The sequence below is a fragment of the Oncorhynchus gorbuscha genome, linkage group LG13 (assembly GCF_021184085.1).
Source record: "Oncorhynchus gorbuscha isolate QuinsamMale2020 ecotype Even-year linkage group LG13, OgorEven_v1.0, whole genome shotgun sequence".
In the NCBI taxonomy this organism is placed as follows: domain Eukaryota; kingdom Metazoa; phylum Chordata; class Actinopteri; order Salmoniformes; family Salmonidae; genus Oncorhynchus; species Oncorhynchus gorbuscha.
This window is the reverse complement of record NC_060185.1, coordinates 8,364,464-8,382,739: the sequence shown is the minus strand read 5'-3', so window position 1 is coordinate 8,382,739 and position 18,276 is coordinate 8,364,464. Positions and strand designations below refer to the sequence as shown.

At 38.4% G+C, this 18,276-nt stretch overlaps 1 protein-coding gene across 2 annotated transcripts in view; it reads left to right on the top strand.

The window, feature by feature from the left end:
* The window catches only part of LOC123992478 (glutamate receptor ionotropic, kainate 1), a 145,014-nt gene that overhangs the window by 99,125 nt on the left and 27,613 nt on the right, over positions 1–18,276 (top strand). For both annotated transcript variants that reach the window (XM_046293644.1, XM_046293643.1), the window contains exon 9: positions 17,445–17,552. In XM_046293644.1, coding sequence (XP_046149600.1) covers positions 17,445–17,552 — 108 coding nt within the window. The remainder of the gene's footprint in view (positions 1–17,444; positions 17,553–18,276) is intronic.

Below are 18,276 nucleotides of genomic sequence, written 5' to 3'. Positions count from 1 at the left end.
TGTTGTATGTTTTAATGATGTATTGTTGTATGTTTTAATGCTGTATTGTAGTGTTGTATGTTTTAATGATGTAGTGTTGTATGTTTTAATGATGTATTGTAGTGTTGTATGTTTTAATGATGTAGTGTTGTATGTTTTAATGCTGTATTGTAGTGTTGTATGTTTTAATGATGTAGTGTTGTATGTTTTAATGATGTATTGTTGTATGTTTTAATGATGTATTGTTGTATGTTTTAATGATGTGATGTATTGTAGTGTTGTATGTTTTAATGATGTATTGTATTGTTGTATGTTTTAATGATGTGATGTATTGTAGTATGTTTTAATGATGTATTGTTGTATGTTTTAATGATGTATTGTTGTATGTTTTAATGCTGTATTGTAGTGTTGTATGTTTTAATGATGTATTGTTGTATGTTTTAATGATGTATTGTTGTATGTTTTAATGATGTGATGTATTGTATTGTTGTATGTTTTAATGATGTGATGTATTGTTGTATGTTTTAATGATGTATTGTAGTGTTGTATGTTTTAATGATGTATTGTAGTGTAGTATGTTTTAATGATGTGATGTATTGTATTGTTGTATGTTTTAATGATGTATTGTATTGTTGTATGTTTTAATGATGTGATGTATTGTATTGTAGTATGTTTTAATGATGTATTGTATTGTTGTATGTTTTAATGATGTATTGTTGTATGTTTTAATGATGTGATGTATTGTTGTATGTTTTAATGATGTATTGTATTGTTGTATGTTTTAATGATGTATTGTATTGTTGTATGTTTTAATGATGTATTGTATTGTTGTATGTTTTAATGATGTGATGTATTGTAGTGTTGTATGTTTTAATGATGTATTGTTGTATGTTTTAATGATGTGATGTATTGTAGTGTTGTATGTTTTAATGATGTATTGTATTGTTGTATGTTTTAATGCTGTATTGTAGTGTTGTATGTTTTAATGATGTAGTGTTGTATGTTTTAATGATGTGATGTATTGTTGTATGTTTTAATGCTGTATTGTAGTGTTGTATGTTTTAATGATGTATTGTATTGTTGTATGTTTTAATGATGTATTGTTGTATGTTTTAATGATGTATTGTAGTGTTGTATGTTTTAATGATGTATTGTTGTATGTTTTAATGATGTATTGTATTGTTGTATGTTTTAATGAGGTATTGTATTGTTGTATGTTTTAATGCTGTATTGTTGTATGTTTTAATGCTGTATTGTAGTGTTGTATGTTTTAATGATGTAGTGTTGTATGTTTTAATGATGTATTGTTGTATGTTTTAATGCTGTATTGTAGTGTTGTATGTTTTAATGATGTAGTGTTGTATGTTTTAATGATGTATTGTAGTGTTGTATGTTTTAATGATGTAGTGTTGTATGTTTTAATGCTGTATTGTAGTGTTGTATGTTTTAATGATGTAGTGTTGTATGTTTTAATGATGTATTGTTGTATGTTTTAATGATGTATTGTTGTATGTTTTAATGATGTGATGTATTGTAGTGTTGTATGTTTTAATGATGTATTGTATTGTTGTATGTTTTAATGATGTGATGTATTGTAGTATGTTTTAATGATGTATTGTTGTATGTTTTAATGATGTATTGTTGTATGTTTTAATGCTGTATTGTAGTGTTGTATGTTTTAATGATGTATTGTTGTATGTTTTAATGATGTATTGTTGTATGTTTTAATGATGTGATGTATTGTAGTGTTGTATGTTTTAATGAGGTATTGTATTGTAGTATGTTTTAATGATGTATTGTTGTATGTTTTAATGATGTATTGTATTGTTGTATGTTTTAATGATGTGATGTATTGTATTGTTGTATGTTTTAATGATGTATTGTTGTATGTTTTAATGATGTGATGTATTGTATTGTTGTATGTTTTAATGATGTATTGTTGTATGTTTTAATGATGTGATGTATTGTATTGTTGTATGTTTTAATGATGTATTGTTGTATGTTTTAATGATGTGATGTATTGTAGTGTTGTATGTTTTAATGATGTATTGTTGTATGTTATAATGATGTGATGTATTGTATTGTTGTATGTTTTAATGATGTATTGTTGTATGTTTTAATGATGTGATGTATTGTATTGTTGTATGTTTTAATGATGTATTGTATTGTTGTATGTTTTAATGATGTATTGTTGTATGTTTTAATGATGTGATGTATTGTTGTATGTTTTAATGATGTATTGTATTGTTGTATGTTTTAATGATGTATTGTAGAGTTGTATGTTTTAATGATGTGATGTATTGTAGTATGTTTTAATGATGTATTGTTGTATGTTTTAATGATGTGATGTATTGTAGTATGTTTTAATGATGTATTGTTGTATGTTTTAATGATGTATTGTAGTGTTGTATGTTTTAATGATGTGATGTATTGTAGTGTTGTATGTTTTAATGATGTATTGTATTGTTGTATGTTTTAATGATGTGATGTATTGTATTGTAGTATGTTTTAATGATGTATTGTATTGTTGTATGTTTTAATGATGTGATGTATTGTTGTATGTTTTAATGATGTATTGTAGTGTTGTATGTTTTAATGATGTATTGTAGTGTAGTATGTTTTAATGATGTGATGTATTGTATTGTTGTATGTTTTAATGATGTATTGTATTGTTGTATGTTTTAATGATGTGATGTATTGTATTGTAGTATGTTTTAATGATGTATTGTATTGTTGTATGTTTTAATGATGTATTGTTGTATGTTTTAATGATGTGATGTATTGTTGTATGTTTTAATGATGTATTGTATTGTTGTATGTTTTAATGATGTATTGTATTGTTGTATGTTTTAATGATGTATTGTATTGTTGTATGTTTTAATGATGTATTGTATTGTTGTATGTTTTAATGATGTATTGTATTGTAGTATGTTTTAATGGTGTGATGTATTGTTGTATGTTTTAATGATGTATTGTATTGTTGTATGTTTTAATGAGGTATTGTATTGTTGTATGTTTTAATGATGTATTGTTGTATGTTTTAATGATGTATTGTATTGTTGTATGTTTTAATGATGTATTGTTGTATGTTTTAATGATGTATTGTATTGTTGTATGTTTTAATGATGTATTGTAGTGTTGTATGTTTTAATGATGTATTGTTGTATGTTTTAATGATGTGATGTATTGTTGTATGTTTTAATGATGTATTGTATTGTTGTATGTTTTAACGATGTATTGTATTGTTGTATGTTTTAACGATGTATTGTATTGTATTGTTGTATGTTTTAATGATGTATTGTTGTATGTTTTAATGCTGTATTGTATTGTTGTATGTTTTAATGATGTATTGTATTGTATTGTTGTATGTTTTAATGATGTATTGTATTGTATTGTTGTATGTTTTAATGATGTATTGTATTGTTGTATGTTTTAATGATGTGATGTATTGTATTGTTGTATGTTTTAATGATGTGATGTATTGTTGTATGTTTTAATGATGTATTGTATTGTTGTATGTTTTAACGATGTATTGTATTGTATTGTTGTATGTTTTAATGATGTGATGTATTGTATTGTAGTATGTTTTAATGATGTATTGTATTGTTGTATGTTTTAATGATGTATTGTTGTATGTTTTAATGATGTGATGTATTGTTGTATGTTTTAATGATGTATTGTATTGTTGTATGTTTTAATGATGTATTGTATTGTTGTATGTTTTAATGATGTATTGTATTGTTGTATGTTTTAATGATGTATTGTATTGTTGTATGTTTTAATGATGTATTGTATTGTAGTATGTTTTAATGGTGTGATGTATTGTTGTATGTTTTAATGATGTATTGTATTGTTGTATGTTTTAATGATGTATTGTAGTGTTGTATGTTTTAATGATGTGATGTATTGTTGTATGTTTTAATGATGTATTGTAGTGTTGTATGTTTTAATGATGTATTGTATTGTTGTATGTTTTAATGATGTATTGTATTGTTGTATGTTTTAATGATGTATTGTAGTGTTGTATGTTTTAATGATGTGATGTATTGTTGTATGTTTTAATGATGTATTGTAGTGTTGTATGTTTTAATGATGTATTGTATTGTTGTATGTTTTAATGATGTATTGTATTGTTGTATGTTTTAATGATGTATTGTATTGTTGTATGTTTTAATGATGTATTGTTGTATGGTTTAATGATGTGATGTATTGTTGTATGTTTTAATGAGGTATTGTATTGTTGTATGTTTTAATGATGTATTGTTGTATGTTTTAATGATGTATTGTATTGTTGTATGTTTTAATGATGTATTGTTGTATGTTTTAATGATGTATTGTATTGTTGTATGTTTTAATGATGTATTGTAGTATGTTTTAATGATGTATTGTATTGTTGTATGTTTTAATGATGTATTGTATTGTAGTGTTGTGTGTTTTAATGATGTAGTGTTGTATGTTTTAATGATGTGATGTATTGTTGTATGTTTTAATGAGGTATTGTATTGTTGTATGTTTTAATGATGTATTGTTGTATGTTTTAATGATGTGATGTATTGTATTGTTGTATGTTTTAATGATGTATTGTATTGTTGTATGTTTTAATGATGTGATGTATTGTAGTGTTGTATGTTTTAATGATGTATTGTAGTGTTGTATGTTTTAATGATGTGATGTATTGTATTGTTGTATGTTTTAATGATGTATTGTATTGTTGTATGTTTTAATGATGTGATGTATTGTAGTGTTGTATGTTTTAATGATGTATTGTAGTGTTGTATGTTTTAATGATGTGATGTATTGTTGTATGTTTTAATGATGTATTGTAGTGTTGTATGTTTTAATGATGTATTGTATTGTTGTATGTTTTAATGATGTATTGTATTGTTGTATGTTTTAATGATGTATTGTAGTGTTGTATGTTTTAATGATGTGATGTATTGTTGTATGTTTTAATGATGTATTGTAGTGTTGTATGTTTTAATGATGTATTGTATTGTTGTATGTTTTAATGATGTATTGTATTGTTGTATGTTTTAATGATGTATTGTATTGTTGTATGTTTTAATGATGTATTGTTGTATGTTTTAATGAGGTATTGTATTGTTGTATGTTTTAATGATGTATTGTTGTATGTTTTAATGATGTATTGTATTGTTGTATGTTTTAATGATGTGATGTATTGTTGTATGTTTTAATGATGTATTGTATTGTTGTATGTTTTAATGATGTATTGTATTGTAGTGTTGTGTGTTTTAATGATGTAGTGTTGTATGTTTTAATGATGTGATTTATTGTTGTATGTTTTAAAGGCTGGATCATATTGTATTGTTGTATGTTTTAATGATGTATTGTATTGTATTGTTGTATGTTTTAATGATGTATTGTAGTGTTGTATGTTTTAATGATGTATTGTATTGTTGTATGTTTTAATGATGTATTGTATTGTAGTGTTGTATGTTTTAATGATGTATTGTATTGTATTTTTGTATGTTTTAATGATGTATTGTAGTGTAGTATGTTTTAATGATGTATTGTTGTATTTTTTAATGATGTATTGTATTGTATTGTTGTATGTTTTAATGATGTATTGTATTGTATTGTTGTATGTTTTAATGATGTATTGTATTGTATTGTTGTATGTTTTAATGATGTATTGTATTGTATTGTTGTATGTTTTAATGATGTATTGTATTGTAGTGTTGTATGTTTTAATGATGTGATGTAGTGTTGTATGTTTTAATGATGTATTGTATTGTTGTATGTTTTAATGATGTATTGTATTGTTGTATGTTTTAATGATGTATTGTTGTATGTTTTAATGATGTATTGTATTGTTGTATGTTTTAATGATGTATTGTTGTATGTTTTAATAATGTATTGTATTGTTGTATGTTTTAATGATCAAATCAAATCAAATTTATTTATATAGCCCTTCGTACATCAGCTGATATCTCAAAGTGCTGTACAGAAACCCAGCCTAAAACCCCAAACAGCAAACAATGCAGGTGTAAAAGCACGGTGGCTAGGAAAAACTCCCTAGAAAGGCCAAAACCTAGGAAGAAACCTAGAGAGGAACCAGGCTATGTGGGGTGGCCAGTCCTCTTCTGGCTGTGCCGGGTAGAGATTATAACAGAACATGACCAAGATGTTCAAATGTTCATAAATGACCAGCATGGTCGAATAATAATAAGGCAGAACAGTTGAAACTGGAGCAGCAGCACAGTCAGGTGTACTGGGGACAGCGAGGAGTCATCATGTCAGGTAGTCCTGGGGCACGGTCCTAGGGCTCAGGTCCTCCGAGAGAGAGAAAGAAAGAGAGAATTAGAGAGAGCATATGTGGGGTGGCCAGTCCTCTTCTGGCTGTGCCGGGTGGAGATTATAACAGAACGTGGCCAAGATGTTCAAATGTTCATAAATGACCAGCATGGTTGAATAATAGTAAGGCAGAACAGTTGAAACTGGAGCAGCAGCATGGCCAGGTGGACTGGGGACAGCAAGGAGTCATCATGTCAGGTAGTCCTGGGACATGGTCCTAGGGCCCAGGCCAGTTGAAACTGGAGCAGCAGCATGGCCAGGTGGACTGGGGACAGCAAGGAGTCGTCATGTCAGGTAGTCCTGGGGCATGGTCCTAGGGCTCAGGTCCTCCGAGAGAGAGAAAGAAAGAGAGAAGGAGAGAATTAGAGAACGCACACTTAGATTCACACAGGACACCGAATAGGACAGGAGAAGTACTCCAGATATAACAAACTGACCCTAGCCCCCCGACACATAAACTACTGCAGCATATAAATACTGGAGGCTGAGATGTGATGATGTATTGTATTGTTGTATGTTTTAATGATGTATTGTTGTATGTTTTAATGATGTATTGTTGTATGTTTTAATGATGTATTGTTGTATGTTATAATGATGTATTGTATTGTTGTATGTTTTAATGATGTATTGTAGTGTTGCTGCCTTCTTGGCCAGGTCTCCCTTGAAAAAGAGACTCTGGGTCTCAATGGGCTGTTCCCGGTCAATAAAAGTTAAATGAATAAGATATCACTCTCCCTAACTGGGAGGGGGCCAGTGATAATACACGATGCCGACACATCTTTCTAGCTAATTTACATGCACTTGGTGACCTCTGACTATTTCATCCTAACATCGTTGGTGCCGACGTGGATAACAATATCCCTATACTTTCTACACTCACCAGTTTTAGCTTTAGCCAGCACCATCTTCAGATTAGCCTTAACGTCGGTAGCCCGGCCCCCTGGTAAACAGTGTATGATCGCTGTGGATGATTCTAATACTGCGGGAAATGGAGTCGCCAATGACTAGGGGTTTTCAGTTTGTCAGAGCTAATGGTGGGAGGCTTCGGTGGCTCAGACCTCATAACGGGTGAAGGAGAACCCAGAGAAGTCTCTCACTCCGACTCGATGCTAAATGGGGAGAACCGGTTGAACGTTTCTGTCGACAGCATTTCTTTCCGGAAGCCATGAGAAAATTGTCCAGCAGCGGGGACTGTGAGAGGGGATTTATACTACTATCTGGACTTAGGGGATTTATACTACTATCTGGATTTAGGGGATTTATACTACAATCTGGATTTAGGGGATTTATACTACTATCTGGACTTAGGGGATTTATACTGCTATCTGTACTTAGGGGATTTATACTACTATCTGGACTTAGGGGATTTATACTACTATCTAGACTTAGGGGATTTATACTACTATCTGGACTTAGGGGATTTATACTACTATCTGGATTTAGGGGATTTACACTACTATCTGGATTTAGGGGATTTATACTGCTATCTGGACTTAGGGGATTTATACTACTATCTGGATTTAGGGGATTTATACTGCTATCTGTACTTAGGGGATTTATACTACTATCTGGATTTAGGGGATTTATACTGCTATCTGTACTTAGGGGATTTACACTACTATCTGGACTTAGGGGATTTACACTACTATCTGGACTTAGGGGATTTATACTACTATCTGGACTTAGGGGATTTATACTACTATCTGGACTTAGGGGATTTATACTACTATCTGGACTTAGGGGATTTATACTACTATCTGGACTTAGGGGATTTATACTACTATCTGGACTTAGGGGATTTATACTGCTATCTGTACTTAGGGGATTTATACTACTATCTGGACTTAGGGGATTTGTACTGCTATCTGTACTTAGGGGATTTATACTACTATCTGGACTTAGGGGATTTATACTACTGTCTGGACTTAGGGGATTTATACTACTATCTGTACTTAGGGGATTTATACTACTATCTGGACTTAGGGGATTTATACTACTATCTGGACTTAGGGGATTTATACTATTATCTGTACTTAGGGGATTTATACTGCTATCTGGACTTAGGGGATTTATACTACTATCTGGACTTAGGGGATTTATACTACTGTCTGGACTTAGGGGATTTATACTGTCTGGACTTAGGGGATTTTACTACTGTCTGGATTTAGGGGATTTATACTACTATCTGGACTTAGGGGATTTATACTACTATCTGGACTTAGGGGATTTATACTGCTATCTGGATTTATACTACTATCTGGATTTAGGGGATTTATACTACTGTCTGGACTTAGGGGATTTATACTACTATCTGGACTTAGGGGATTTATACTACTATCTGGACTTAGGGGATTTATACTACTGTCTGGACTTAGGGGATTTATACTGCTATCTGGACTTAGGGGATTTATACTACTATCTGGACTTAGGGGATTTATACTACTATCTGGACTTAGGGGATTTATACTACTATCTGGACTTAGGGGATTTATACTACTGTCTGGACTTAGGGGATTTTTATCTACTACTATCTGGGGATTTATACTACTATCTGGACTTAGGGGATTTATACTACTATCTGGACTTAGGGGATTTATACTACTATCTGGACTTAGGGGATTTATACTACTATCTGGACTTAGGGGATTTATACTACTATCTGGACTTAGGGGATTTATACTACTATCTGGATTTAGGGGATTTATACTACTGTCTGGACTTAGGGGATTTATACTTATCTGGACTTAGGGGATTTATACTACTGTCTGGACTTAGGGGATTTATACTACTATCTGGACTTAGGGGATTTATACTACTATCTGGACTTAGGGGATTTATACTACTGTCTGGACTTAGGGATTTATACTACTATCTGGACTTAGGGGATTTATACTACTATCTCTGGATTTATACTACTATCTGGGGGATTTATACTACTATCTGGACTTAGGGGATTTATACTACTATCTGGACTTAGGGGATTTATACTACTATCTGGACTTAGGGGATTTATACTACTATCTCTTGGATTTATACTACTAGGGGATTTATTACTATCTGGACTTAGGGGATTTATACTACTATCTGGACTTAGGGGATTTATACTACTACTTGGACTTGGACTTCTGGACTTAGGGATTTATACTACTATTATAGGGGATTTATACTACTGTCTGGACTTAGGGATTTATACTACTATCTGGACTTAGGGATTTATACTACTATCTGGACTTAGGGATTTATACTACTATCTGGACTTAGGGGACTGTCTGGACTTAGGGATTTATACTACTATCTGGACTTAGGGGATTTATACTACTATCTGGACTTAGGGGATTTATACTACTATCTGGATTTAGGGGATTTATACTACTGTCTGGACTTAGGGGATTTATACTACTATCTGGACTTAGGGGATTTATACTACTGTCTGGACTTAGGGGATTTATACTACTATCTGGACTTAGGGATTTATACTACTATCTGGACTTAGGGATTTATACTACTGTCTGGACTTAGGGGATTTATACTACTATCTGGACTTAGGGGATTTATACTACTATCTGGACTTAGGGGATTTATACTACTATCTGGATTTAGGGGATTTATACTACTATCTGGACTTAGGGGATTTATACTACTATCTGGACTTAGGGGATTTATACTACTATCTGTACTTAGGGGATTTATACTGCTATCTGGACTTAGGGGATTTATACTACTATCTGGACTTAGGGGATTTATACTACTATCTGGACTTAGGGGATTTATACTACTATCTGGACTTAGGGGATTTATACTACTACTTGGACTTAGGGGATTTATACTACTATCTGGACTTAGGGGATTTATACTACTATCTGGACTTAGGGGATTTATACTACTATCTGGACTTAGGGGATTTATACTACTGTCTGGACTTAGGGGATTTATACTACTGTCTGGACTTAGGGGATTTATACTACTATCTGGACTTAGGGGATTTATACTACTGTCTGGACTTAGGGGATTTATACTACTGTCTGGACTTAGGGGATTTATACTGCTATCTGGACTTAGGGGATTTATACTACTATCTGGACTTACTGGTGGCACAGACGCTGTTTCATCCTTTCCCTACACTTATATTACCCTTGCATAACGATTGAGTTTGAAGCTGGGCTCACAACTCGGCTATCCTCACCATAAGGTGATAGTTCTGCTGTATATTATGAGAACAGCGACTGCAATTCGAAGGCATAGTGGTAATGTTGTTTAATGGGGCGGCAGGTAGCCTCGTGGTTAGAGGCAGGTAGCCTAGTGGTTAGAGGAGGCAGGTAGCCTAGTGATTAGAGGAGGCAGGTAGCCTAGTGGTTAGAGGAGGCAGGTAGCCTAGTGGTTAGAGGAGGCAGGTAGCCTAGTGGTTAGAGGAGGCAGGTAGCCTAGTGGTTAGAGGAGGCAGGTAGCCTAGTGGTTAGAGGAGGCAGGTAGCCTAGTGGTTAGAGGCAGGTAGCCTAGTGGTTAGAGGAGGCAGGTAGCCTAGTGGTTAGAGGCAGGTAGCCTAGTGTTTTGAGGAGGCAGGTAGCCTAGTGGTTAGAGGCAGGTAGCCTAGTGGTTAGAGGAGGCAGGTAGCCTAGTGGTTAGAGGAGGCAGGTAGCCTAGTGGTTAGAGGAGGCAGGTAGCCTAGTGGTTAGAGGAGGCAGGTAGCCTAGTGGTTAGAGGAGGCAGGTAGCCTAGTGGTTAGAGGAGGCAGGTAGCCTAGTGGTTAGAGGAGGCAGGTAGCCTAGTGGTTAGAGGAGGCAGGTAGCCTAGTGGTTAGAGGAGGCAGGTAGCCTAGTGGTTAGAGGCAGGTGGGTAGCCTAGTGGTTAGAGGAGGCGGGTAGCCTAGTGGTTAGAGGAGGCAGGTAGCCTAGTGGTTAGAGGAGGCAGGTAGCCTAGTGGTTAGAGGAGGCAGGTAGCCTAGTGGTTAGAGGAGGCAGGTAGCCTAGTGGTTAGAGGAGGCAGGTAGCCTAGTGGTTAGAGGAGGCAGGTAGCCTAGTGGTTAGAGGAGGCGGGTAGCCTAGTGGTTAGAGGAGGCAGGTAGCCTAGTGGTTAGAGGAGGCGGGTAGCCTAGTGGTTAGAGGAGGCAGGTAGCCTAGTGGTTAGAGGAGGCAGGTAGCCTAGTGGTTAGAGGAGGCTGCAGTCCCTTTACAGTCACTGCAGTCCCTTTACAGTCACTGCAAACTGTGTACTAATCATACTAGTCGCAATACGTACTCTTTAGTCAAAACGAATGCAGTAAGTAACAAATAAGAACGTACTAGGCTCCTCCTACTGAGAATGTGTCATCTAATGTGCGATTGCCATTGGGTCATTTTGGTCCCCCTCAGCTGATTATCAGCTGTTGTCAAAACACGTGGGTTTCGGAAATACGATTTATCTTCCTCGATAGTGTGCAGATAATTCTACTAGATGAAAAGCCTAAATGAGTAGGAAATACTGTCATTTAAAGCATACTACATTTTAGACATGTCACATAATATAAAACTAAAATTTTTTCACATACCCAAAATGCCTATTCTTCAGAACACAGAGACAGAGAGAGAGACAGAAAGAGAGAGACAGAGAGAGAGACAGAGAGAGAGACAGTTAGAGAGCCAGAGAGAGAGACAGAGAGAGAGAGAGAGAGAGAGAGACAGTTAGAGAGCCAGAGAGAGAGACAGAGAGAGAGAGAGAGAGAGTGATTATGTATCTCTGTAACTTAGAGAGTGGTTCTGTATCTCTGTAACTTAGAGAGTGGTTCTGTATCTCTGTAACTTAGAGAGTGGTTCTGTATCTCTGTAACTTAGAGAGTGGTTCTGTATCTCTGTAATTTAGAGAGTGGTTATGTATCTCTGTAACTTAGAGAGTGGTTCTGTATCTCTGTAACTTCGAGAGTGGTTCTGTATCTCTGTAACTTAGAGAGTGGTTCTGTATCTCTGTAACTTCGAGAGTGGTTCTGTATCTCTGTAACTTCGAGAGATACATAGCCACTTATCATCGTATCCAAGATAATTGTGTTGTTTAGGTTTAGAGTGTGTAGTCTTAGAGTGATTATCTTAATTTACCGAGGTTAGCTAGCCAGCTATTTGTCGTCCTTAACGTAGGTGACTCTGCTAGCTAGCCAACAGCTAGCCAACGCTAGCCAACGTCTTCTGTATAGAACTCAACTACCCGGTCGCATTCACAGGTTGTATCACATTTTCACTTCATTTCATTACAGTACAACGGTTTGATTTGTTTGATCGTAGCTAGCTACTTAGCTAGCTACATAGCCGTCTTTGTATCAAAGATAATTGTGTAGTCTAGAGCGATTTTCTAGGTTCGCTAGCCATCTATTGTCGTTCTTTTAACGCAACGTAACGTAAACAACACTGCTAGCTAGCCTGCTAGCCCCGAATAGCAACACTGCAGAAACTATTACACTCAACGGAACGACTTGATTAGTGTAGTGTCAACAACGCACCCACTGCCAGCTGGCCTACTTCAGCAGTACTGTATCATTTTAATCATTTTAGTCAATAAGATTCTTGCTACGTAGCTTAACTTTCTGAACATTCGAGACGTGTAGTCCACTTGTCATTCCAATCTCCTTTGCATTAGCGTAGCCTCTTCTGTAGCCTGTCAACTATGTGTCTGTTTATCCCTGTTCTCTCCTCTCTGCACAGACCATACAAACGCTCCTCACCGCGTGGCCGCGGCCACCCTACTCTGGTGGTCCCAGCGCGCACGACCCACGTGGAGTTCCAGGTCTCCGGTAGCCTCTGGAACTGCCAATCTGCGGTCAACAAGGCAGAGTTCATCTCAGCCTATGCCTCCCTCCAGTCCCTCGACTTCTTGGCACTGACGGAAACATGGATCACCACAGACAACACTGCTACTCCTACTGCTCTCTCTTCGTCCGCCCACGTGTTCTCGCACACCCCGAGAGCGTCTGGTCAGCGGGGTGGTGGCACCGGGATCCTCATCTCTCCCAAGTGGTCATTCTCTCTTTCTCCCCTTACCCATCTGTCTATCGCCTCCTTTGAATTCCATGCTGTCACAGTTACTAGCCCTTTCAAGCTTAACATCCTTATCATTTATCGCCCTCCAGGTTCCCTCGGAGAGTTCATCAATGAGCTTGATGCCTTGATAAGCTCCTTTCCTGAGGACGGCTCACCTCTCACAGTTCTGGGCGACTTTAACCTCCCCACGTCTACCTTTGACTCTTTCCTCTCTGCCTCCTTCTTTCCACTCCTCTCCTCTTTTGACCTCACCCTCTCACCTTCCCCCTACTCACAAGGCAGGCAATACGCTCGACCTCATCTTTACTAGATGCTGTTCTTCCACTAACCTCATTGCAACTCCCCTCCAAGTCTCCGACCACTGCCTTGTATCCTTTTCCCTCTCGCTCTCATCCAACACCTCCCACACTGCCCCTACTCGGATGGTATCGCGCCGTCCCAACCTTCGCTCTCTCTCCCCCGCTACTCTCTCCTCTTCCATCCTATCATCTCTTCCCTCCGCTCAAACCTTCTCCCACCTATCTCCTGATTCTGCCTCCTCAACCCTCCTCTCCTCCCTCTCTGCATCCCTTGACTCTCTATGTCCCCTATCCTCCAGGCCGGCTCGGTCCTCCCCTCCCGCTCCGTGGCTCGATGACTCATTGCGAGCTCACAGAACAGGGCTCCGGGCAGCCGAGCGGAAATGGAGGAAAACTCGCCTCCCTGCGGACCTGGCATCCTTTCACTCCCTCCTCTCTACATTTTCCTCCTCTGTCTCTGCTGCTAAAGCCACTTTCTACCACGCTAAATTCCAAGCATCTGCCTCTAACCCTAGGAAGCTCTTTGCCACCTTCTCCTCCCTCCTGAATCCTCCGCCCCCTCCCCCCCTCCTCCCTCTCTGCAGATGACTTCGTCAACCATTTTGAAAAGAAGGTCGACGACATCCGATCCTCGTTTGCTAAGTCAAACGACACCGCTGGTTCTGCTCACACTGCCCTACCCTGTGCTCTGACCTCTTTCTCCCTCTCTCTCCAGATGAAATCTCGCGTCTTGTGACGGCCGGCCGCCCAACAACCTGCCCGCTTGACCCTATCCCCTCCTCTCTTCTCCAGACCATTTCCGGAGACCTTCTCCCTTACCTCACCTCGCTCATCAACTCATCCCTGACCGTTGGCTACGTCCCTTCCATCTTCAAGAGAGCGAGAGTTGCACCCCTTCTGAAAAAACCTACACTCGATCCCTCCGATGTCAACAATTACAGACCAGTATCCCTTCTTTCTTTTCTCTCCAAAACTCTTGAACGTGCCGTCCTTGGCCAGCTCTCCCGCTATCTCTCTCTGAATGACCTTCTTGATCCAAATCAGTCAGGTTTCAAGACTAGTCATTCAACTGAGACTGCTCTCCTCTGTATCACGGAGGCGCTCCGCACTGCTAAAGCTAACTCTCTCTCCTCTGCTCTCATCCTTCTAGATCTATCGGCTGCCTTCGATACTGTGAACCATCAGATCCTCCTCTCCACCCTCTCCGAGTTGGGCATCTCCGGCGCGGCCCACGCTTGGATTGCGTCCTACCTGACAGGTCGCTCCTACCAGGTGGCGTGGCGAGAATCTGTCTCCTCACCACGCGCTCTCACCACTGGTGTCCCCCAGGGCTCTGTTCTTGGCCCTCTCCTATTCTCGCTATACACCAAGTCACTTGGCTCTGTCATAACCTCACATGGTCTCTCTTATCATTGCTATGCAGACGACACACAATTAATCTTCTCCTTTCCCCCTTCTGATGACCAGGTGGCGAATCGCATCTCTGCATGTCTGGCAGACATATCAGTGTGGATGACGGATCACCACCTCAAGCTGAACCTCGGCAAGACGGAGCTGCTCTTCCTCCCGGGGAAGGACTGCCCGTTCCATGATCTCGCCATCACGGTTGACAACTCCATTGTGTCCTCCTCCCAGAGCGCCAAGAACCTTGGCGTGATCCTGGACAACACCCTGTCGTTCTCAACTAACATCAAGGCGGTGGCCCGTTCCTGTAGGTTCATGCTCTACAACATCCGCAGAGTACGACCCTGCCTCACACAGGAAGCGGCGCAGGTCCTAATCCAGGCACTTGTCATCTCCCGTCTGGATTACTGCAACTCGCTGTTGGCTGGGCTCCCTGCCTGTGCCATTAAACCCCTTCAACTCATCCAGAACGCCGCAGCCCGTCTGGTGTTCAACCTTCCCAAGTTCTCTCACGTCACCCCGCTCCTCCGTTCTCTCCACTGGCTTCCAGTTGAAGCTCGCATCCGCTACAAGACCATGGTGCTTGCCTACGGAGCTGTGAGGGGAACGGCACCTCAGTACCTCCAGGCTCTGATCAGGCCCTACACCCAAACAAGGGCACTGCGTTCATCCACCTCTGGCCTGCTCGCCTCCCTACCACTGAGGAAGTACAGCTCCCGCTCAGCCCAGTCAAAACTGTTCGCTGCCCTGGCCCCCCAATGGTGGAACAAACTCCCTCACGACGCCAGGACAGCGGAGTCAATCACCACCTTCCGGAGACACCTGAAACCCCACCTCTTTAAGGAATACCTAGGATAGGTTAAGTAATCCCTCTCACCCCACCCCCCCTAAGTTTTAGATGCACTATTGTTAAGTGACTATCCCACTGGATGTCATAAGGTGAATGCACCAATTTGTAAGTCGCTCTGGATAAGAGCGTCTGCTAAATGACTTAAATGTAAATGTAAATGTAAATGTTCTGTATCTCTGTAATTTAGAGAGTGGTTCTGTATCTCTGTAATTTAGAGAGTGGTTCTGTATCTCTGTAACTTAGTGTGGTTCTGTATCTCTGTATCTCTGTAACTTAGAGTGGTTCTGTATCTCTGTAATTTAGAGAGTGGTTCTGTATCTCTGTAACTTAGTGTGGTTCTGTGTCTCTGTAACTTAGAGAGTGGTTCTGTATCTCTGTAACTTAGAGAGTGGTTCTGTATCTCTGTAACGTAGTGTGGTTCTGTATCTCTGTAATTTAGAGAGTGGTTCTGTATCTCTGTAACTTAGAGAGTGGTTCTGTATCTCTGTAATTTAGAGAGTGGTTATGTATCTCTGTAACTTAGAGAGTGGTTCTCTATCTCTGTAACTTAGAGAGTGGTTCTGTATCTCTGTAACTTAGAGAGTGGTTCTGTATCTCTGTAACGTAGAGAGTGGTTCTGTATCTCTGTAACTTAGAGTGGTTCTGTATCTCTGTAATTTAGAGAGTGGTTCTGTATCTCTGTAATTTAGAGAGTGGTTCTGTATCTCTGTAACTTAGAGAGTGGTTCTGTATCTCTGTAACTTAGAGAGTGGTTCTGTATCTCTGTAATTTAGAGAGTGGTTTTGTATCTCTGTAACTTAGTGTGGTTCTGTATCTCTGTAACTTAGAGAGTGGTTCTGTATCTCTGTAATTTAGAGAGTGGTTTTGTATCTCTGTAACTTAGAGATTGGTTCTGTATCTCTGTAACGTAGAGAGTGGTTCTGTATCTCTGTAACTTAGAGTGGTTCTGTATCTCTGTAATTTAGAGAGTGGTTCTGTATCTCTGTAATTTAGAGAGTGGTTCTGTATCTCTGTAACTTAGTGTGGTTCTGTATCTCTGTAATTTAGAGAGTGGTTCTGTATCTCTGTAATTTAGAGAGTGGTTCTCTATCTCTGTAACTTAGAGAGTGGTTCTGTATCTCTGTAACTTAGTGTGGTTCTGTATCTCTGTAATTTAGAGAGTGGTTCTGTATCTCTGTAATTTAGAGAGTGGTTTTGTATCTCTGTAACTTAGTGTGGTTCTGTATCTCTGTAATTTAGAGAGTGGTTCTCTATCTCTGTAACTTAGAGAGTGGTTCTGTATCTCTGTATCTTAGAGAGTGGTTCTGTATCTCTGTAATTTAGAGAGTGGTTCTGTATCTCTGTAATTTAGAGAGTGGTTCTGTATCTCTAATTTAGAGAGTGGTTTTGTATCTCTGTAACTTAGTGTGGTTCTGTATCTCTGTAACTTAGTGTGGTTCTGTATCTCTGTAACTTAGTGTGGTTCTGTATCTCTGTAACTTAGTGTGGTTCTGTATCTCTATAACTTAGTGTGGTTCTGTACCTCTGTAACTTAGAGTGTGGTTCTGTGTCTCTGTAACGATAAATAAAAAGCAGGAATGAATTTGTCTTTCCCAGGCGACGTGGAACGGTTTGACAGGACAGATCATTATAAACAAGACAGACGGTTTGAGGAAAGACTTTGACCTGGACGTCATCAGTCTGAAGGAAGACGGCTTGGAGAAGGTGAGCTGCAGTACCACGATGTATTACACACACACACACACACACACACACACACACACACACACACACACACACACACACACACACACACACACACACACACACACACACACACACACACACACACACACACACACACACACACACACACACACACACACACACACACACACACACACACACACACACACACACACAGAGACACACACACACACACACACACACACACACACACACACACACACACACACACACACACACACACACACACACACACACACACACACACACACACACACACACACACACACACACACACAGAGACACACAGAGACACACACACACACACATACACACATACACACACACACACATACACACATACACACAGACACAGACACAGGCACACATTACATTACATTTAAGTCATTTAGCACACACACACACACACACACACACACACACACACACACACACACACACACACACACACACACACACACACACACACACACACACACACACACACACACACACACACACACACACATACACACACGCACAGAGACACACACACACACACGGACACACACCGCATCACATTGCATCACGGTTAGCTACAGGTCATGAGACCAAAGCACCATATGTATGAGAGGAGGGTATAACCACCGCAACGTGTGTAATACAAATAGAAACATCCACCAGTTTGCCGGTTCCTGAAAAG